This window comes from Paramormyrops kingsleyae, chromosome 7, assembly GCF_048594095.1.
Source record: "Paramormyrops kingsleyae isolate MSU_618 chromosome 7, PKINGS_0.4, whole genome shotgun sequence".
NCBI classification, from domain to species: domain Eukaryota; kingdom Metazoa; phylum Chordata; class Actinopteri; order Osteoglossiformes; family Mormyridae; genus Paramormyrops; species Paramormyrops kingsleyae.
The window spans coordinates 30,737,152-30,759,826 of record NC_132803.1 but is presented as its reverse complement, the minus strand read 5'-3'; the positions used below and the strand labels follow the sequence as shown (position 1 = coordinate 30,759,826).

General features: G+C 46.5%; 1 protein-coding gene across 3 annotated transcripts in view; it reads left to right on the top strand.

Annotated features, from left to right (window-relative positions):
- LOC111843458 (astrotactin-2-like) overlaps window positions 1-22,675 on the top strand; it is a 285,762-nt gene that overhangs the window by 150,364 nt on the left and 112,723 nt on the right. For all 3 annotated transcript variants that reach the window (XM_023811080.2, XM_023811082.2, XM_072714759.1), the window contains 3 exons: window positions 1,005-1,089; window positions 1,574-1,648; window positions 3,289-3,426. In XM_023811080.2, coding sequence (XP_023666848.1) covers window positions 1,005-1,089; window positions 1,574-1,648; window positions 3,289-3,426 — 298 coding nt within the window. The remainder of the gene's footprint in view (window positions 1-1,004; window positions 1,090-1,573; window positions 1,649-3,288; window positions 3,427-22,675) is intronic.

Below are 22,675 nucleotides of genomic sequence, written 5' to 3'. Positions count from 1 at the left end.
AATGATAAAGCAATTTGACGTGCAAAGTGTACAGTACTGTTTGTTTAGAAATTGGAAATAAACATTTTATGAATTAATTTTTTAATGATATTTTTCAGGATATAGACTGTTACAGGTCGAGCCTGGGGGGGCCTAAGTATTATTTGCTAATTTTCACATTTGCGGGGATCTTCTGCCCCTTAACACCCATTAATGTGGAGGGGTTACTTACTAGGAATCTCTCTTGGCAGTACTGGTGCATACATTCACAGACAAGATATAAATAAAGAAAAATAATTTAAATAATTTAAATTTAATAAAACAGACTTATGTATGAGCAATAGTGCAAATCAGTACAGATTACAGTCAGTTCAATACAACTTATAGTCAATATATTTACATAAATCCAGTATGGTGCAAATGTCTAAGGCAGTCAAAGAAAAGGTTTAATATTTTCTTCGAGGATTTAACATTTAACATTTAACATTAGAACATATGCAACTTAACAGAAACAATAACAAATAAAGTTTATGTAAATAAGGGTGCAGTATATACCCACACTCTCACATATATAAAATGTAAATTGCTGCATAAAAATGCACTAATTAAAGGAGATAATTAGTAACGACAGCAAACAGGGCAGCACACATTCACTCCTGTGAATTTTCAGCTCCCCTCGTCTTGGCTGAGACATTCAGTCCAGATCGCCATGGTTTCTGTTCCCCTCGCACTGCAGGGGGTACCATGGAGGTACAGCTGTCAGAGAGGGAACAGCGGGGGATGGAGGAGAGAGAGGGCCCTGTGGAGGGAGGCGGATGGTTCCGGAGGGCTGGAGTGTGTCTGTGGAGGGGTGGGGGGGCGTTTCGAATCAGAGGGACGTCTGAGAGGATATGCAGGAGTCGCCCAGCAGCTGATTATTTCTGAGTTCCCTCCCTGTGATGGACGAGCGCGGTAACCCAACGAGAGATGAGCGATATGCTCCCCAGTGCTGTGAATGAAGATATTTGCCATTCTCTCCCCTACAGGAGAATGCAGCTGTCATGAGGGATATTCTCCCGATCCGGACCACGCGCACCTCTGCGTCCGCACCGACTGGGGCCAGAACGAGGGGTACGTCCCGGGCCGCACGCACGCTCCCGGTTATATCAGAAGACACCCCTCACTGTGTGTCACATCCTTTCTTCTGACCATGCTGTTATTAGCCTTGTCTTTTTGTCCTTTTTCAAGAGCATGATGTTGCGTGTGTGAGTTTTACTTACATAGAAATGTTCTGAGGGCAAAAAAAATGATTGGTTCAGAGAAATAACCAATCATATTATAGAAGAGGTGGGTCTAAGCAACTGCAGGAGGCAGGACCAAGACATTTGACTGGTTGGTCCTGCCTCCTCTAGTTCTCTGCCTTCTCCACCTTCTCTACAATTTGATTGGTTATCTCTCTCAACCTATCATTTTTTTGTTCTGCCCTCAGAACATTTTTGTGTAAGTGAAAGATGTTAGATGCGTCCAAATTATTTAATGTTAAATAACTGAATTTTTTTTGAGGTAGCGTCAGGAGAGACAGAGCCCCGTACTGACCCTGCCGTGTGTGTTCCAGCCCCTGGCCTTACACGAACCTGGAGAAGGGCTATGACCTGGTAACAGGAGAGCAGGCCCCGGAGAAGATATTCAGGTAAACAAAGAGTCAGCCTGAGCTTTGACCTCTTGGCATTGCCTCACTCCCCTTCCTGGGTTTTCCGTAATCCAGCCTGTGTTTATTCTCGCTTTGCTGACCGGTTGGCCGTGAAATGCAGCTTCTTTCGGCGCACCTGTTCCCACATCGAGCCCGAGAGTCCACCGGGGGGGCAGCGGAAGCGTCCTCAGTTAGCCGCTGGAGTGGGGCTTTTTCGAGAGCGCTTAGCGGCAACCTTGGGGAGAAGGTGCACTTCTGCTGACAGGAACATCTCCAGCCTGACATTAGGCGAGGAGCACACGCACCAGGGAGCGAGCCATCCAATCAGATGGCCCGTCTCATCCGCCTCTCTACACGTTCACCTGGTTCTCGTCAACATTACATGCAGTGTGATTGTGGAACACCGCACACCAGCCATGCTATATTGAGCACCGAAAGTGTTGGTCGTTGTGTGACAGATACAGAACGGTCCGTGCTGTAGAAAGTGTAAATATCCATCAAGGACGTCAAGGAGACACTTTAAGGTAAACCCAGATAACGATTCACTCTCCCTCATGAGATCTCTTCAGCGATACAGAACCAGAAGAAGTAGCAAAAATGTGAATTTGAAATGTGCTTCAGCTGTGATAATTGGAGATTTAAACAAAGAAGGGGGAACAAACTGAGTGTGCTTCAAAATTAAATTTTTAGCTATGTGGCCCCCTTTAGACATTAGCATCTGCTGTTTGAAGTGAGTCAGTGTATCGTGAAGGATCCCTGAGTTACATCCGTCACCTTCCTGAGAGACGGAACGGGCGAGCAATCGATGCCGCTAAGGTGTCCATCACTAAGACAGCCCCGTGATCGGCTATCGGAATCTTATTCATGAGCCTGTGTGGGTATCGATTTTACTTATTCACTGCATAATGGAATTCTAGCATAGGGTTTCTCAACATCACACACACGGGCGCTGGATCGTTAGGAAGCTACACGCTAAATTTCCTCAAATAAACATGAAATAAGCACATGCAGGCTTGTACGTTTATATAATGCATTTATCTCGATTTGAACTTGAGGAGTGGGAATTCAGATATCGATTTTTTTTTTCCAAAATCTAATTTAAGTAAAGGCAATGTGCGCGTGGTTTTTGGAGATGAGATCTGATTATTTATTTATCCAGTTGTTTGGTGAGTCTCATCTTTCAATGGCCTCTGATAAATATTAAAATCTGCCTTTCACGGTGCTGTACGAATAAGACGGATCATCCCGTCGTGGTGAAATATGAAATTATCAAGGTGGATTTATACAAATATAGCTTTGCTTGTTTTTTTTTTTTTTTTTCCCCGACAAGCTGTGATTGAAGTGCTGATTCGGGTTTTCTGACAGAAGTGTGCGCGTGTGTGTGAAAATGAAAAGTTTTCAGGCTGATATTAATAAAACAGAGAGCTAGCTTGGAAGAAACACCGGTGCTAATTTCCCATGCTACTACCCAGGGTTTCCCGTCCAACTGCCGTTCCCCAAGTTACCCCTGCATGCTCCGTGCCGGTAATTAATATTAGCGTACCTTCTGCCTGCACCCTGCCTGTTAAACATTTAATGTCCGTTTCTTTTTTCTTCTCACTTCTGTAAGTGTGTCAGCCTGACTCTCTGCTTTCCCCCAGGTCCTCCTACAGCCTGGGCCAGGGTCTGTGGCTGCCTGTCAGCAAGAGCTTCGTGGTGCCGCCTGTGGAGCTGTCCATCAACCCTCTGGCCAGCTGCAAGACAGACGTGCTGGTGACCGAGGACCCTGGTGACGTCCGGTGAGTCCTTCGACCCCCATTGGACGATGCCAAGGAAGGCGGTTCCCTGTCAGCCATTCACAGCACGGCCCACGTCCTGGTCGTGCTAGCTGTCACAGTCCTTGATTGCATGCCTGGATGTCTGCGTTTGATTTATTTCCATCCTTCCTATCATCCAGTAGCACTCCTTGAAAGATCCAGTTTATTTAGGCATAATAAGAGCCAGTGGCTTATTATTCAGTAATCTTGTTACTCTTTAGAGAGGCCTGAAACAATTTTCAGCTGTTTTAGGGGGCCATGAATTCATTTTTGTCTGAGATGTATTTTATGTTATGCATTAAATGTACAGAATGGACATCAGAATCCATGGTTACCCAACATCACCCCTGACGTTTCCTCTGAAATGTGATACCGACAAGAAAATGAATGTAGAAAGGCACAGTAATTAGGCAATATGACTTCCTGTTTAATACTGACTGTTCTCTCCTCACATTGCTAGAAGCTGACTGCCTTACGGGTGAATGGTAGGCAAATTGCTATCTTTTGGGAATGCAGTTTATCATCTTGCACATGAAGATATGAGAGTCGTTTCATGATATCAGATCACAGAGCCTCTCTGTGCAGGCATTTTCAGCAGGGTTTGCCGTGATATTAAGACAGAGCTGCAGCTTGAAGATAAAAGCAGTGTATTTATTTCTGTTTGTTTGTTTTACTGGTATTTCTGCTGGAATCCCAGATTCATTTTTCTGGAGTCTTTTGTCAAAAGTCAGCTTATCAAGTATTAGTATTAATTATTTTAATTAATTTTCCCCATGTAAACACGACATATAGTGTTTTGCGGCAAGGTGACTTGGTTTATTCCTTTAATTATCACTTAGTCCTCCGTGGAGCAGCCATTGCTGGCTCGTTCGAGTTAAACGCCTTTCACAGGGGTACCATCGTAGGGGTGCACAGCCTCTTTTGGCTCTAATTAAGGGATGGGGTCTCGCTTTAATGAAGGTAAAGCTGAGGAAGGCGGCGGGCTTTCTGCCTGCCCGGCACCAGATGGGCCTTGTATTTCAAGGGTGAAAGTGAACTAGTTAATTGGGCCAGCGTGTGTTCAGTTTGGACGGCCCAGATAGGCACCTCCGAAAATATGTCGGTGGCAGCGTGTGAGGAGTTTGGGCGATGCATTCTGGGTTTGCAAAACAAGACACACAAGCCAATGAGAACCACTCCGCGATCACATTGCACAGCTGTCCCATTTTGTCAAGTCAAGTCCTTAAAGTGTGAAAGTACAGTACAATACACAGTGCAATAGCAGGTAGGCTGGACATGTGGGTTTATATACTGTACATAGTACAAGGTGTACATACATCACCATAACAGGGTGGAATAAATAGATTAATCAATAATACTAAGTTAAAGTGACCACTGCTAGTCTGGGGGGGAGGGGTAGGGGTGAGTATTCTCCAAAACGTGGTTTAATATTGTTAACATGTACCAGGAACTGGCTCTGGAGAATTATTTCTGCACTGACAGATAATTTCTGTCAATCAGCCATGACGCAAAGTTAAACTGGCAGTGTTTGTTTTTTTTTTTTTTTTTTTCTGTGATCAGCTATTGACTGACAGATTGATGAGCCGTATGTCACCAATCAGAAGCATTTAATCAGCAACCGCCACTACGGCTTACACAGAGTCTGCTCCCCACGGCCTGAGAAAAACACAAATATAATATTCATGTGGGTGCCCAAATCCCCAGTAAACCTTTTAAAAGACTCTTTAAGGGATTAGCGGAGATATACTGACTAATTGCAGAACATTAACATATGAATGCAAAGTGGAAATAAGTTGTTCATTAGCTCTCCTTGACACAACGCTAGTTAAAGGCAAACTCCCTTGAGACTGTGTATATTTGCAAGTAATGTACCCGTCACCGGTCAGCGAGAAATACTACTGTTTTTATCTTCTCCTATTAATTCAGCTGCCTTCGATTTGAGCAGTTGTGCAATAAGAGCATTTGTATGCAGATGCAAAAAAAAACACTTAGGAAATGATGCGACCATTAAGTTGTGCATAATTGAACTGTTATGGTTTATTTATAAATTTTCTTTAATGAACACCGGTACCGGTTCTTACCATAAATGTTTATGTAATATTGTACATATTATGCTTGCATAAATGATTGTTTTCCCTTCTGTATTGTTTGGAGAGGCCAGGTTTTTGCTGGAATGTTTAATGGGTCTGAATTTTTATATTCATGTGTGTAAGTGGCACTCTTTAGTGTTTTAATGACAAATTTATTTCATTAATGGTTCAATTTCAGGGCAAAAGCAGAACATCGAACTGGCCAATAGGAACAGAAAGGTAGAAAGTGAGCACTCCACACGGAACTCCATTAAGAACTCCATTTAGGTCAGAACAATTTATCTCCACGGCGACATCTCTCTATGAAAGGACACAGCATGTTCCGTGGTCAATTTGTGGAATTATTTCTGAGTGTTGCGAGTCGCGGCGGGCTGCCCGGGGGTACGGAGGCTGGTGAAGACGAGGCTCTGCAAAACAAACAGTGTAATCTCCACCCGCTAATACAGCTGTCAGACACGTGCACGGACATCTGGACGGCGGGAAGACTCACTCCCACCGCTGTCAGATGAAATCCGAGCACCTGACATCTGTTGAAACAGAGATTCGGAATTCCCCAGGAAAGGCGTTTTTGAACATGTATTTTTGCTGGTTGCACTTTGCTGGATAAATAAATTAAAACGAAGATTATCGGTGGATGACTCAATGCTGTTCTCCCAGGGATCTCGTTCCATTCATTTTTATACAGTCAGTTGTGTAAATGAAGGTTTTTAGCTGAAAAAAGCAATTGTTTATTTTAGCAAATCAGTAGAAGGAATAATTAATATATGCACCCACTGCTGGGGCAGAGTGATCCTGGAGCCTGTCCTGGGCAGCAGGGGGCAGCACAGGGCACGAGGCAGGGGGCAGCACAGGGCACGAGGCAGGGGGCAGCCTGCATGAGATGCCAGTCCCTCACCAGGCACACACTCACCCACTGTGGCCGATTTAAAAATGCCGATCCGCATGTTTTTGGAAAACTGCAAAGTGGGGCATGCGAATTCCGCAGAAATAGACGGCAAGGGGGGCAGGAATTAAACCCCAGTCCCCGAGGGTGTGTGAGGTCACTCTTCTTCCCACTGAGGCACCATAATTAATATAGACTGTGGCCATCCATCCAACCATCCGGTTTCTGTAAGCTTTTGTCCTGTTCAGGGTCACGGGAGCCTATCTCGGAGGCTATGGACGCAAGCCTGGGAACAACCCAGGACGGGGAGCCAACCCATCTCAGGGAACAATCACACACCATACACTCACACACCATTCACTCACACACCATTCACTCACACACCATACACTCACACACCATTCACTCACACACCATACACTCACACACCATTCACTCACACACCATTCACTCACACATCATACACTCACACACCATACACTCACACACCATTCACTCACACACCATACACTCACACACCATACACTCACACACCATACACTCACACACCATTCACTCACACACCATTCACTCACACACCATTCACTCACACATCATACACTCACATACCATACACTCACACACCATACACTCACACACCATTCACACACGCACACCTACAGGAAATTTGGTAACTCGGCATGTTTTTGGGCTGTGAGGAGAAACTGTATCTGGAGGAAACACCACTGGGAGAAAATGCAAACTCCACCCACGCGGAGCTGTGCGGACACTCAAACGCTGGTTCCAGTAGTGTGAGGCAACAGGGCTAACCACTGTGTCACCGTGCTGCCCCCACTGTGACCCATTACCTACATTAATTAATCAGTATATACAGTCATGCATCACTTAACAATGGGGATATGTTCTGAGAAATGAGTTGTTTGCAGATTTTGTCATTTATTTCAGGCAAACATCATAGCGTGTACTTACACAAACCTAGATAGCCATAGTCTACAACAGACCTGGGTTAGAGTACATTTTTTTGTAAATAGAAAGAGTACACTCTAAAATAATGACAAAAAGTACATTACAGTAAATGCATGAGAAACATTATGAAGGCTATGACGTCTTCCTGTCATGTCAGGCAATAGGAATTCAGCTCCGTTACAGTAAAATCATGTGGAACCACCAATGTATATTTGGTCCATCGTTCAAAAAAATGTCATTATGCGATGCATGACTGTACAACCATCTGGCTATTCTATCATACAAAAAAAGGAAAAAGGAATTCCTCCCACTCTAGACCGTATATATCTAAATTTCTTATATATATTACATATAATTATGAAATACAAGTAACCATAACTTATCTGCAGAGTTGCATAAGCTCTTTTTTCCGTGCCCAAAGATCATAAATAATGAATACACAAGTAGTGATCAAAAGTCATGAATGAATAATGAATACAAAATAATGATCACAAATCATGGATGGTTAATCGGCATTTAATGTCACAGTAAAATCGACGCACGTGTGCTGAATAACCGGGGACGTTATCAGAGGAAACCGGCGGCACCGATGAGTAATTATTGACCAGTAAACGGATAGCGATGTGTGGACGAGCTTCATCATTTATCACCTCCTCTGTGGGGTTATGCCGCTCATGAATGATGCAGTGTTACGATAATCTGATTATCCAGACGCCGGTATATCCGGAAGAGGCCTGTAGGTAGGCGTGTCTGGTTGGCGCGTGTCTGTCCACTGGCCATTCTCAGCCGCGGCGACTCGCCAACGTGTGAAACGGAACGGTGTCAATGACGCCGAGGACATGAGAGAATGACTGGTGATGGTTTGCTGCCTGACGGTGCTGTGCAGAGACGGCGGCGATGACACACTGTGACCAGGCGGAGAGCTGGAGATCCTGAGGGGTGATAGGCAGCCTCACAGCAATGTGGTGACAGAACATTAAATAAAAGCCAAACCAGTGATGATTCCCTTTGTGCTGCTTTGTTATGCTCCGTTTTCCAATTCACTTTCAGAAATATCCCAGCTACTGCCGTACCTTTATCTTGAGCAGGGGTGTATTCAGGGGCGGGGCCACATGGGGCACTGCCTCCAGCTTAAATCTGATTGGTCCCCAGAGTGCCCAAGCCCCTGTCACTCACCGATTAATAGCATATCATTGGCTTATGATAAGGTTGGCCCCTCTGTATGAATTATGCCCCCTCTTATGCTCCCCCACCTTAAAAAGTCCTACAATCGCCCTGGCCCTGATCTTCCTGAAATAGACTCCTGCCCCCCCGTGACCCGGTGCTGGATAAGCCCTTTTGGAATAGTGGGATTTCCCATGCGTGGATTCTTTGCAACTTTACGTGATTCTTTTTTTCTTGATCTAAAGTACTTTTCCAAAGCTCACCCTGTACTGTAGAACAGAAATCTACAACCTTCTGGTCAGTAAATCCAGTCCGCTGGCCGATTTAATGCTCTGCAGCAGAGGTTTCACACAGTACATTTAAAGAGAACAAATTTAAAAAGTGCGTCTTTCACGATAACGTCAGTGCGTCTTCTGCAGACCCCAGCACCGGCAAGGCAGGGGGCGACGCGGAGCCGCGTCCGGCCCGGGCCACGTCCTTTCTGCTCGGCTCAGAACCGGACCGATAGGCATGTCAGCCAGTTACTGCGACATCGTCAGGACAGAGATGTGAAAGATTCCAGAATTAATTTGACAATTGGGCCCGAGACATCCGTAAGAATGAGGGAGAACCAGCAGGCTCTGAAATCATGTGCAGGTCGCAGGGATGAGGTCTCAGTCGGCATAAAGATAAAATATTGCCCAGCAGGCGTGTCTACAATTAACCACCATGACCTGTTAAGTAGCTTATAACTAGCCTGTGGTGGATGATGTGTGTATTAGCAACATTTTCTCCATTGTATGTCATTACCTAGTGGCAAAATACAGATATTAACATTTCATTGTAGCGTAGATATGACATTATTTGGATAAAAGTAATTAAAGCAAATATTCCTTGAAATACACTTCTTCAGTTATTGCCAGACCATCTGTATGGCAGTATTATCCTGGTCAGCTATCAGGCAGAGTCAGTCGTATGTTTGCACCCTAATTTTTGCACCCCCACGTCGATATCGTCACTATATTCTTCCATTTGTCACTTAGGGCATCAAAGTTCTCCGGCTTCTGCTTTCAGAACAGGGCACTTGGGGAAAATGTGCCCAGGAATCTGCTGGCAGTATAATGTGACCTATTGATGCCATTTTGATTTTGACATTATGAGCCGTGCCACTTCACCATCCCGTGGGGGCCGCTGACATTTTGAGTAGCTATTTATGCGTGACGACCATTTTTTTTTAGCACGCGAATACACAGATATCTCTAAAATAATTTGATTGACAGGTTTTCTACGGGCAATGTGGTGGCACAGTGGGTAGCACTGGTGTCTCATTCTTCCAGTCCTGGGGGGTGTTGAATCCCTCCCCCGCTGTCTGTGTGTGAATGCACTCCATGTGTTGCGTGGGTATCCTCCTCTGGGTATCTAAATTGCCCAGCGTCTGTGCCCTCTGTTGGACTGGCATCCTGGTCCAGCGTGTCTGCTGCTGGGTCCCTCTTCTTTCTGAAATAGTCTCCTTGTGAACCTCTACTGGATAAGCAGCTGGGTGCTGGATGATTTCTGCACATAGAAAGTTCTTTTCAAATTCATAGAAGGACTGTCAAGGGCAGCACTGCGCATTTGTAGCGAAATTCTATAAAGCACCAGGCAATTTTGAATGTGTCATGGGCACCCTGTGAGAGGTACGAGCAGGGTACTGCGTTTGATGCCAACACGCTCCGTGGCTTATGATGTTGCTTCGATGCTTTCGCATCATATGCCTCATGGACCTGTGTGAACAAATTACCCGATGCCCCGCGGGCCTTTAAATAAGGCCGTGCATCGGGCCTGAAACTTGTTGCCATGCCTGTTTTGTCTTCTGCCGGTGAACACGAGCTAATTCCATGACGGATCATCCTAGTGGCTGGCCAGCGACGTGAGAGACAGCCGTGGGATTTGGCTGTGTATCGGATGTTAATTGAATAATGTTGTATCTTCTCGGTCCCAAACAGCCAGTGTTGTGATTGGAATCTGGGGCTGAGGCTGGTGTTGGCTGTGCGGCTATGGATTGTGTTTGAATTACCATCATCGTCATCTTGGTGATGGTTTCAACCTTCAGCCATTACGCCAGTGTTTGTGAATCCGGTCCTCAGGAACCTCAGACAGTCTACATTTACAGGGAGCTGGGAGGGAGCAAGAACGGGGAGCTGGTTAGGAAACACTGCATTAGATGGCAGGTGGGGGTGACCAACTGCCTGAATGGACCAGAAACTCTATCTATCTATCTATATATCTATCTATCTATATATCTATCTATCTATCTATCTATCTATCTATCTATCTATCTATCTATCTATCTATCTATCTATATATCTATCTATCTATCTGTCTGTCTATCTATCTATATCTGTCTGTCTGTCTGTCTGTCGAAGCATTGATGCATTATTGACGTTCTCATTGCAGTTCTTGATATTACTGTATTACAGTTATTATACTTTTGCCTTTATAGGAGTGTGACATGCAATAGCAGGGTTAGGCATTTGGTCCGGGCATGAAATATTGTGACGGGCAGGACGTACCGTGCATTTCCGCCCACATATCTTCAGGACACTCTTCGATTGGTCGGATGGATAAGCGGATATTAAAAATAGATGGAAAGATGGATGATATCAGTAATGTGGACAGAAGCCCCTGGGAGAGGGGGCCCTGGTGGTACCCTTGAGCCGTACGCCCAACCTGGAAACGCAGGCTACCATGGGACTGTGAAAGTCACATTGGGCTAAAGAGACCCAGGAAGGGAACGGGCGTGATCAGCTGGCAGTGGGGAGGCTGGTTTCTGAAGGACTCCCCGTCCCAGCGGTCTGCGCGCGTAGAGGGAACAGCACCCCCTAGTGGCTCGCTGTCGTGGTTCTTGAACTGCAGCGGCCTGGCTGCGATGAACTCGCTGCCATACCTGGCAGACAGCCTGATGAATGGCCTGCTTGAAACAATCAGCAGAAGTCGACGCGCACTTTCATCTCACGCCTGTCTGCGAAGCTTTCAAGGAATTGAACCGTAATGCAGCTGTCGATGTATCATTCTGTTTTTTTTTATTATTAGTGAAACCCATTTGTATCGGCTCATAGCTCCGGAGTCATATAACGTAATACAAAAAAAATCAGTGATGGTGTGCACTACGTTTTCGGAATACGTGAGCAGGCCTAGTTTCCACTGTGTGGGTTAAATGCAGTTAATTCCAGTTATTAAGTTATATTAAGTTCTGTAATAGCTCGGAGAGGTGGGGATTCTTTTTTTAGTTCTGGAGGAGCTACAAGGCCCCGCTTTAAACGATTACTGGAAATTTGTGTCCGTGAAACAGAGGAGACTATAGAGATTTTCCGGTTTGGGCTTAAACGGTAGCCGATCCAACATGTGCGGCACATGCTAATGCAGAACATGCTAATGCGATACATGCTAATGCGACGCACTCCTACAGTTAAATTAGGGCTCCCTGTGATGAAGGTGCGTTGGAGGATATCAGCTTGCACACCAGCTCATATTAGCTGAACTAATTACTTCCGCGGCGAATTGTCCTGCTTCGGTTTGGTCCGTAGGCCAGGATCGTTTCCCGCTGTAAAGCATCTCGTAGGAGAGACTTTAGCTAAAGCGGTAAGCCGCGGTTTATTTTTGTGCGATTCAGACAGGACCGTCCTGGCGTTATTCCCGATGGGCCCCCTCCTTTCAGGTCCCATCCGTCACAATTCTGGCGGGTGACGAATGGTGCTCTGAAATCCAGATGTTTTGCACCTCCGCTCGGGCCCCTTCGCCGGCGAGCAGCAGACGTTTTATTGTCTGAACGCCTCTCACAGACACCCCCCCCCCCCCATGCTGTCACTGTGTTGGAATATACACCCCCCTTATATCTTCTCCCACAATCTATTCTTCTCAAGGTCTGATGAGCTTGCGTATTGCAGCCCGCCTCAGCACCGCCGTGTGCATTCTGCCGAAGGCAGAGAATGCAGGGAGAGACAGGCGATCGCATTATTTACTCTACAAAAGTACGTGGATGCAGCTTAAATTATTATGTCTTCGTGTTCATCGGTAATCTGCAGGAGTTTATCATTCAAGCAGAGCGCATCAGTCAAGGTTACAGTCGCTGAGTAAGAAGAACAGGCATAAGCTCTCATCCAGCTCAGGGTCGACAAGAAAATACACCCTGCCGTAAACTACCCTAAAAAAAACATCCTTCCGCGGGCACTGCTGCTGGACCCTTGGGTGGAGCAGTTACCTGAAATTTGTCCAGTTAATCATGCAGTTGGATAAATGGATTAAGAACTGTATGTCATTTTTGCATTCATTCTTGATTTACTTTTCTTTTTTGCCCGTTAGAGAGTGGGAAGTCTTCTCCTTCTGTCAGATTAAACATCAGGCTAAGCAGCTAAATGTAACAGGAAGTCAGAATGTTGGCCCCGTGAGCCGGGGGGAGGACGATTAATGCTTCTTTATTAACTTTTAAGCTGCGCCAGCAAGGGCGGCTAAGGGTGGCAGACTCCTCCAGGGGGGAGCTGACCAGCAGGGCTGCCGAGGTGGGACACCAGCAGCTGGACCCGGTGCTGCGTGGAGCAGGACACTATATATAGCAGCGGGGGGGGCAGGTTATGAATGATGCTCTGCTCCCTGCCTTGTTTTTGTCGAGGACGGCATAGATAATGCTGAGGGACAATGCAACAGGAAATGGCCGGGACATGGGACAGAGGCGCACCCACTGCATGACCACTGCATGGCCACTGCATGGCCTCGATCCAGTTTCCACCTGCAGACTGACACCTGCAGTACTGCTGCTGGCATAGGGATTTCAACTGGCAATTTTGTCCATATTAATTATAAGATAAGTGATGATGATGAAGATACACTTAGATACTGAGTGAATGCAGGGCAGCAGCTGTAGTTCGACAAGTCAAGTTAACAATGTGGAAGTTGTGGGTTCGCATGCCAGAGAACACATGTGAACTTGTAACCCTTCCCGCTGCAGTGAGTTCCGTTGGATAAAAGCACCAGATGAATGTAAATCCTGTGTGCTCAATTGACGGACATCGACCTGGGCCGCGGTTCTGCCGCTGTGCTCATTGACGGGCTGGAATCTATTAGCCGTGATTTCCTGGGTAAATTACGTCATTTGAGGGTACCATGGTAACGGCGGAATTCCTAAACGACCATTCCCCCATTGCTGTTGCCGAGTTACTCGTCACCATGTCGGCTTTCATCCACGGAAACACGGCACTTGTGAGGAGTGAAAAGTGGCAGGGGGGCGGCTGAAGGCGCAGGGCCCGGGCGGGGCATCCGTGACGATGGGACGCTGTGGTGCACATCCCCGGCCACCCCAGAGGATTGCGCAGTCTCTAGCCCTGCAGACATGACATTGCACAGAGTCACTGCCACCTCTGCTGCATTCTGGATGGGGTGAATCAAAATAGCAAAGGAAAAAAGTACCAAAAAAGAACCAAAGACATAGTAGGTGCCTTTGTGGTCCTTGGATCAGCCGGTAAGCAGGATATCATTGACTTGGGGACACTTTACGCTCTAGTTACACAAACAGGCAAGCTGGTTAATGTCACTGTTACACATTGGAGTGGTGCAGGAGTCCCGCTAGAGATTCTAGGCCTCATTATAGTACAGGTATATCGTATTTGACCCCAAACCCAAACCAATCCAGTTCCAATTTTTTTCAGACTCCTGCCACTCAGCGTGATGGCTTGGTGCCTCATGTCTCTCAGGTTGGGGGTTTGAGTCCCACCTCTAGGCCCTGCACGTCTGTATGTTGCATGTTCCCCCACAGTTATTATTGTTATTTTGGTGGGTCCTGGGGGGGGGCTGCTGCCCCTATTTAAGGCATTGTGAAGGCTAGTTGAATATAGTTGGAGCTGGAGGCTGTTAGGGCTGCATGCCCATGATACATGAGAATAGAACACAAAGCTCAGCTGGTACATTTTTGTATAGGTTTAGTTGCTTATTTGCATGGGCCCTTGAGCAAGGCCCTTAACCCCCCCCCCCCCCCCCCCTGCATGTTAGCTGACTGTGCTCTGACCCACAAGCTATGGAGAGCAAGATGAGGCAGGAGAAGAAAAGCACTCCGATGTACCTGTACTTGTGCAAATAAAAAGCATGTTTATTATTGTTTCAGTTCATTTTTTACTCACCTGTATACCCACATAAATGCTGGGGGGGGACCTTTACCCCTGAAAATAAGATTAAAATCCTTCCATTGGTTCCACCCTGCATCCGCGACCTCCTAACTTACCTCTCCGAGGCTGCTGGGCTGCCCCACCACCCGTTGCTTGGATTTTATCCCAGTATCCAAAAACATTCAGAGTTTAGCTCCACCTGCTTCTCTGAAATGCCCTCAGAGTGTGCAGGTGTGTGCCCTGTGATGGACCGCTACCCCATCTGGGGTATCCCCTGCCCCATTTGGCCTGGGACTGGCTCTTCGTTACCCTGCCCTGGATAAGCAGATGGATAGATAGCATACAGTGTCAGAATTGTTGGAATGAAGTTGGGAATAATTACTTGGGCTTGCAGGGGAGTAGCTGAGAAGTCCCCAAAACATTGTGTGTGTGTGTGTGTGAGTGGTGTCATTGGCTCAGCTTTATTTCCAGTTATGGCTCTTCCCGGGACATTAAAGTTTCTGAATAGAGCTTTTCCTGGATCCCGGAATTTTACAGTTACCTGCTTGTGCTCATTCTGGATCCTGGGATTTTATAGTTTCTCACTAGGGGTCTTCCTGGATCCCAGGTCCTTACAGTTTCCCGCTAGGGCACTTTTTGGGACCCAGGACCTTACCATTCCTCCGTAGAGCGCTTCCTGAATTTATAGTTTCCTACTAGAGTTCTCCGTGGGCCCTTAGCAGTGCAAATGATACAGGTGTCATTGGTTAGACCCCGTTTGTCTCCTGCCTAGTTACATGTGTCACAAAGCTCTCTGGATTGTCATCCAGAGTGTTTCTATCACCCTGTTGAAAATTCCATCAGTCTTATTTATAAACGGCTTCCCATCATCACCCTCTCACTTTCGTGGGCACATCGTGAATGCATGCTTTGTTTAGGGAGTGTGGCAGTTTGACGGCACCCGTCTTTAAACGTAAAGCTGCATTGTTTAGGGAGTGTGGCAGTGTGACGGCACCCGTCTTTAAACGTAAAGCTGCATTGTTTAGGGAGTGTGGCAGTGTGACGGCACCCGTCTTTAAACGTAAAGCCACTTGCTCAGAAACGTAAAGCCACTTGCTCTCCTTAAGGGTGGTCGGCGGTGACATTTGTTGCGTGGGGCCTGTTTCTTGCAAGGAGAGTAACTGAAATGTGTAGCTGTGACTGTCTGTATGGTGGAAAAGCCCAGAAACGGTGGCTGTGATCAGTCACTATCCCGCTTTTCATCTTCTGCTGTCCTCTCATTGTCATTTCTCTGGTTGAGGGACGCGATGGAATAAGTTACCTCCATAATACCATGTGCCAGACTCACCCCAACATGCACTAATAGCCAGAAATGGTACATAAATCACACTGCTCCTTTACGGTACGCTGCAACGCTCGTGACGTAAGGAGACTGATTTCGACCCCGCGCCATCGCTGACCGGTCGGCTGTTTGTAACATGTGACTCCAAAATTTTAACTAACCTTATGTGACAATAATTCTTGCGGTTGTCATCAGGGAATTTGTGCTGCATGTCGTTGATGGAGTAATATAATCATGCAGTGGAGAAATGTGCTTTTAGCCATGTAGGATGATTAATAACTGGCACTGGCTGTGTAAATTTACCTCGACTGCTTTTGGCATTAAATATTTCTCGCTGGTATTTAGGTATGTAAGCAAACAGGATAGGAATTCCTGTGTAATGCCTCCAAATCATTTTAACGAGATTTTTGGTTTCCTCCCCCCAGGCTACCTAATCAGACCTAGGTGGACAGTATAAATAACGGCCCCAGGCTTGCATCAGTGCTTTTGGGCATCTGACATTCGAACCTGTCCCCCGCCCTTTGGCCAGCTCTTTGCAGGAGTAGTGTGTGGCTCGGTGGGTTAGGTGGGCCCATGCTCGGAAGGTTGTCGGTTCAAATCTCATGGTCAGCAGAGTGATGTCACCATTGGGCCCTTGAGCAAGGCCCTTGACTACCAATTGCTTCAGGGACCGTGTGACCCTGCTTTCTGAACTGTACATTGTTTTGGATAAAAGCAAATATCATTGTGGCCTAACCCCTCTCTAACGGTCCAATTCCTGTTACCAGAATCCAAGGAATGAATGAGGAAGCCGCTGTCAGTATCCGCAACCAGAAGAGGTATTTCACTTGTAATGGCAGGTATTCTCTCCGTAACGCGATGAACATGTCAGGACGAGTTTACGTCTGTTTGTTTCCATTTATATGCTTTTGGGACGTTTTAATTACAGTCTTACGAGCGACACCTGAGTCTCATGATAGAGACGGGTGATAAATGTCACGTAAAATGGATCTGGGTTTATGCCCCATTTGCTTCGCATACAGTTCAGAGAGGTTCATTACATCGCTATTAAGCTCGATTCTGTTTGCAGGTGATAAATTCGCCCAAACAGGATGTTTGGAGATGCAGACGATGAGAGTTTACTAGCTGGTTTTCATGCCCTGAGGCACCATAAAAAGTCTCTCAGATAATATTATAGATTGATTGTTTTGAGGTAGGGGGCATAGGAAGGGTCACAATTCTTACAGAGGGGCCAACGTTGTCATTAGCCAATGATATGTTATGAATTGGTGAGTGACAGAGGAGGGTCATTGCAGGGGCCAATCAGCTTTCAGCTGGGGCCAGTGCCCCTATGGACCCGCCCATTGCATGCTCCTGTTAGTTGATGATTATTTCTTTAAGTTATTTAAAAGTTTGTGCATAGGCTTATGTTTATCTTATCTACCTCGTTTTAATTTAATCCGGTTATTTCCTTTTGCGCTCTCATCATTGACAGGCAGCAATCCAGACAATGTTCCAGAAGCACTACTTATTTAAACAAAGGACATTGCTATCTGATAGCACTTGAGAACAGCTGAGAACATTCTAGAATTGCCTCTCCAGAATGTGGCAGTGCGCTGACAGCTCGGTGCCTGCTCGTCTTCGTCTGGCGGTCCCTCAGAGAGATCAGCTGCGGTGGCGGATCCCCCATCTGGACGTGGAGAGTAGGGGAAGGTGGACTCAGCTTTGCGGAGGGATAATGCGTTTTGTGAGCTTTGCGAGGTTTTCAAAAAGTTTAACGATAATCCGTCATCTAGTCGCCGGTTTTGGGCTGGAGGGGACCTGGATCCTCTCCCAGGCAGCACAGGACACACAGGAAGACCTAGACGGGGCTGTCAGTGCACAAGGCTAATAACAGCACTATGTCACACTCAGACAAAATACACACTCAGTGCTCGACAGCCTGTGTAGACCATCAGCAGAGTCACGGTACAGCTGCAGTTATGATCTGGTGTCTAAGTAAAATGTCCCCTGTTGGTGTCTAAGCTTTTGGGAACTTGCTGGGACCCTGAGAGCTCGATAATAAGGAGGAATAGCAGAGAGAAAACAGGACCCCCGTGCGGAGATGCTGCTTTCAGGCTCTCTCTGCTGGGAATCCACTTCTCCACAAAGACCTACTCTGGCCCACTCTTTGCTTTATTCCCCCATTCAGAATAACCCTGCGAGACGTCCTGTAGCACACTGGAAGCCACGCTGGATTCGGGCCGGTTTCCTCCGGCGCAGTTGTGCGTCCCTGCTCTGTCGGAGGCGGGGTCTTCAGCCTGATGATTCACACACGCGTGTTCTGCATAGATCCCCCCTTTGTGCGTTCTGGCTCACACACCTCCGTGCATTGATACTGCATTCAACACGGTGCAGAAGCTTCTTCGCGTAACTGTTGTTGAGAGAGAGAGTGACCGTGGGAAGATCCATCCGTTTCCTGTAACCTCTTGTCCTATTCAGGGTTGTGGGGGGTCCGCAGCCTATGGGCGCAAGGGGAACAACCCAGTATGGGGCACCAGCCCACCGCAGGGCACACTCACACACTATTCACTCACACTCACACACTATTTACTCACACTCACACTATTCACTCACACATGCACACTTATGGGCAAACTAGTAATTGCGATTAACCGCATGTTTTTGGACGGTGGGAGGAAACCAGAAAACCCGGAGGAAACCCCACAGGGAGAACATTCAGGCTCCACAAACATGGAATTTGAACACAAACAGATGTGAATCCTTCACCATTTATTGCTAGTTTATGTGTGTCTGTGTGTAGGTGTCTGGGTCTCACCACTGCATTGTGGTATGTTAATCTAAAACCACCAGATAGCAGAGGCACCTTCCTTCAATCCATGGATCAGTCACACTGACACTGCTTCATGACAATAACAGCACATGCAGGCTGTTGTGCCTCTCTAAGTAACTGATAGCACTTTGCTGATGTTCACAACCCCAGCCATCTGTGTTTCTGGGGAAACGAGGTCTGAAAATGGTGTGTATCAGCAGATTAAAATAAATCCATCTTGGGCTGCGCTAAAAAAAGCCAAAAGAAAAAGTGCATGCTTTGCATTCTGAACTGGATGAACTTTGAAATGTTTTCGTAGTTTTAGAAAGGGGCCGTGCTTTCACTTGTTTTTGTACCTGAGACCGGAATGGCACTGGTTCACATCCCAGGGAAGGGTCTTGGTGTTTTGCACAATGTAATTGCCCCGGCGAAGGATTCTTGTGTATGCAGCGTTACATAAGGGGACTGGAAGCTCACAAGAGTCAGACTTAAGGTACAATATCCGGGGTGCAAAGTCCAAAAACGATGTCAAACAGCAGGGACGTTGGAAAGCTGGGAGTTTATTCTGTATCGTGTCACGGACGATGAAGCGAAGCACTTCAAAAGACCAGCCGCACCTTCGGGCTAGCGAGACTCGGCATCCACGGCGTCCAGCAGGGGATGGAGGGCAGGTGAGCGTGCATTAATGATGGGCAGAGAGTGTGTCAGAGAGCGGGATGTGGAGAGAGAGAGAGGATGGTCCATATTCCCAGCGGCGATAAGGAGACGCAGCAACTGGGCTCGGTCCCAGGGACAGCTCCCCATTTCTCCGAGTGTGTTGGGCGGGACTCAGAGAGGGTCGCGGGCTTGTTTGACAGGTTAAATCTTGCAGTTGAAAAAAACGGAGAGACAGTCTGGTGTGTAGCCCGTCAGCTAAGGACCGTGTGCCCATGATCAGCAGACGGATGCTGCCGTTGGGCCCCTGCGCAAGGCCCCCCAGCTCCAGGGCCGCTGCATGCTGGTCAACCCTGCACTGTGACTACTAAGCTCACTCTCACCTGTATACGTGTCGGTCTGTCTCATGGAGGTGGGGTGGTCAAAAAAACTATTTCCCCAAGGGAATGAATGAAGTATCACTATTCTATAAATTAACAGAAAAATATGATTCATTTCCAGTAGTAGCTGAATGGCAGGGTTAGATGATGGGTGATCAGCTGGCAGGAGATCTGACCAGCATGCCTGCAGTGTGGAAACAGGGGAACGGGAGGCAGTGTGACTTTAATGCCCCCGTGACCTCACCTCCCCGCCGTGCGAGTCAGCAGATGGATTTCCGAGGAATTTATTGTGTCCCTGTCAGACGTCTGACGTGTGCATTGTTGGAGCCGATGAGCTTCTCGAGTTCTCCGCCATGGATCTGAAAGCGAAAGTCAACTGCGATGTGTGTGACGGGCCCAGTCCGCCGAGATGTTTCCATAATCGAAAGTGCTGTCCTGCTGAGAAATCGATCGGAAGTTATTAGATGAAATCGGAATTGTTTTTTTTTTTTTTTTTTTGCCGGAATTTACTGGAGAACATCTGATTGTGTTGTGTAAATCGGGCTCAAAATACCTGGAAAATACTTTAGAATAATAATTCTGCCCTATTTTTTTTTCTCAAATAATTTTGGTCATTTTCTTGTTTGCCCAGCATGATAATCTGTACCCTGCATCCATATGCATGAGACATGAGCAGTAATGCATCCATTTTGTTTCGGATGATTTTAATATCCTGTTGGTCTTAATGCTGGGCGTGTTCGAGGGGACCGAAAGGAAACCTTCTGCCAACTATTAATGATGTTGATTCGCTCAATGTACTCGCCCCGCGAGATCTGCTTTACAGCGGGGAAGAGGAGAGGGCCTTAATTAAACCAACATGATGCATAATTAAGTAGAAGCATTTGCATATGAGTCAGTGGCTACCAGACAAGGGCCAGATCTGATCCCTCCAAAATATTCATGTGATTTTGGGGTGAGATTTTGGCCTGGAATGTGGTGGGGGTGGGGGGTGGCTGTATCGTACGCATGCATTGCTATGTTCCTGCACTTTACAAGTAAAGTGAATTACCCAATTGGAAGTCTCCTTTAATACTCCATAGCTGCCACTGTGAGACTGACTGACAGCCTCATTAAAGCAGGTTCTCGATGACAATAACCACAAACAAAAAGCAGGTGAATTCCCTGACATTTTAATTAAGCCGTGAAGAGGCACTTTCGTCAGTTCAGAAGTGTTCGAGAGGTGCATTTGCATCGCCATACAGTTCGGTAAGTCCAGTGGGGGAATCTAGTGTCTGATTTATTATTTAAACTCTGGTGCTACAAAGTATGCATTGTGGGTACAGAAATCGCAATAAGCATCCATCCATTTTCCCGCCGTTATCCAGTGCAGGGTCACGGGGTGTCATAAAAGCTCAGTTTGAGTTCACACTTCTGAATGATGTGCTGTCTGGAATGCAAGATATTTGTGGCCCAGTACGTTTTTCCCTTTCACCATCAGCATCAGACAATTTTCCAGTGGGACTTTCAATGATAATAATATGCCCAATAAGCGTACTATCATTCAAAGGACAAGCAGGAATTCTAGTAACACAAGTTGCACACAGACAATGCCAGGGTTTGTCTAACGTTAATCTGATGTTCCGTTGCCTTGGAGACCATTCCAGGTGTGACAGATATCAGAACGCAATGCCAATTAGAAAATGAAATTAAACCATCAGCCGCCGTAGACGGAACCCCTGCAGTAATTAATATGGAGTATACGCGATATTAGTCCTCCATTTTTCTTTTTCAATTTACTGTATATTGTGTGGCATGAAATCAAACAGACTGTGTGTTTTAATAGTTGCTTCTCAGGTCCTATTGAATCTTAGCCTGCAGATTTTGTTTTATTTTGATTGTCTCGTTTTCCATGGGAATGACATTGGAGCCATTAAAGTTCAGCTAAACGTGTTTCTCTGCTCTTAACTAATGTAACAGGAGGCCTTGGGGAGAACCTTCGCTGAAATGCTGGAAAAGTTATTTTTCAAATGCATTCAAGCGTGTCTCATGGGTGTGAAAGTGACCTTATAATCAGCGTGTTATTGATTAACACAAGCGTGTTAAACCTTCCTAGAAGCCTCCCTTGCAGCTTTCCAGAGTAAACTTTTATTAATTGTTCTTCTCTACTGGCTTGCTACCTTCCACATACTTTCCCCACTCCTGGTATGATGATGTTATGGGATCGATGAGAATGACACCTGACCATGTGACACACAGTTAGAGGAAATTGTGCTTTTTTTGCCAGGTACATGGAATTCTTATGTTTTAGCACATCCTGTCTTGCTGTCCTTGAAGACACACGTACATACAGTTGAGAATGAAACGTGGGGTCTGAACACAGGGTCAGCCATTTGTCTGGCACCCTTGGAGCACTGGGGATTTGAACCAACAACCTTCCGATCACAACCTCAGATGCTTAAGCCTATGAACCACAAACTGCCCCCTGTGGTTGATGAGTATGACATCTGACAGGGTTGCAGGATGATGTTCCATCTCTCTCAGTTTTCCATTTATTTAGCAGGTGCTTTTGTCCAAATTGCTTTTATCATCCCCCTTGGAGAAGCTCAGTCACTTTCCCATGTCCCTCCTAGTTCTCCATGAGAGATACATGCATGTGATGTCTTGGGGTCAGTGGGCAGGGTCAACCAGGGTCAGCACCCCCTCCTGTAATCACTCAGCTGCTCATGGGATTCAGACCCACAACCTTCCTGCCACGGTCACATATCCTGAAGCCGCAGGGTTTTGCACAGAGAAAAAGTGGGGGTATGGGGGAGGGGGGCCGAATGATGCAACCAAAACAAAATAATTCTTCAGGACAAATGAAAAATTGGCTTTTAGCAGAAACTCAAAG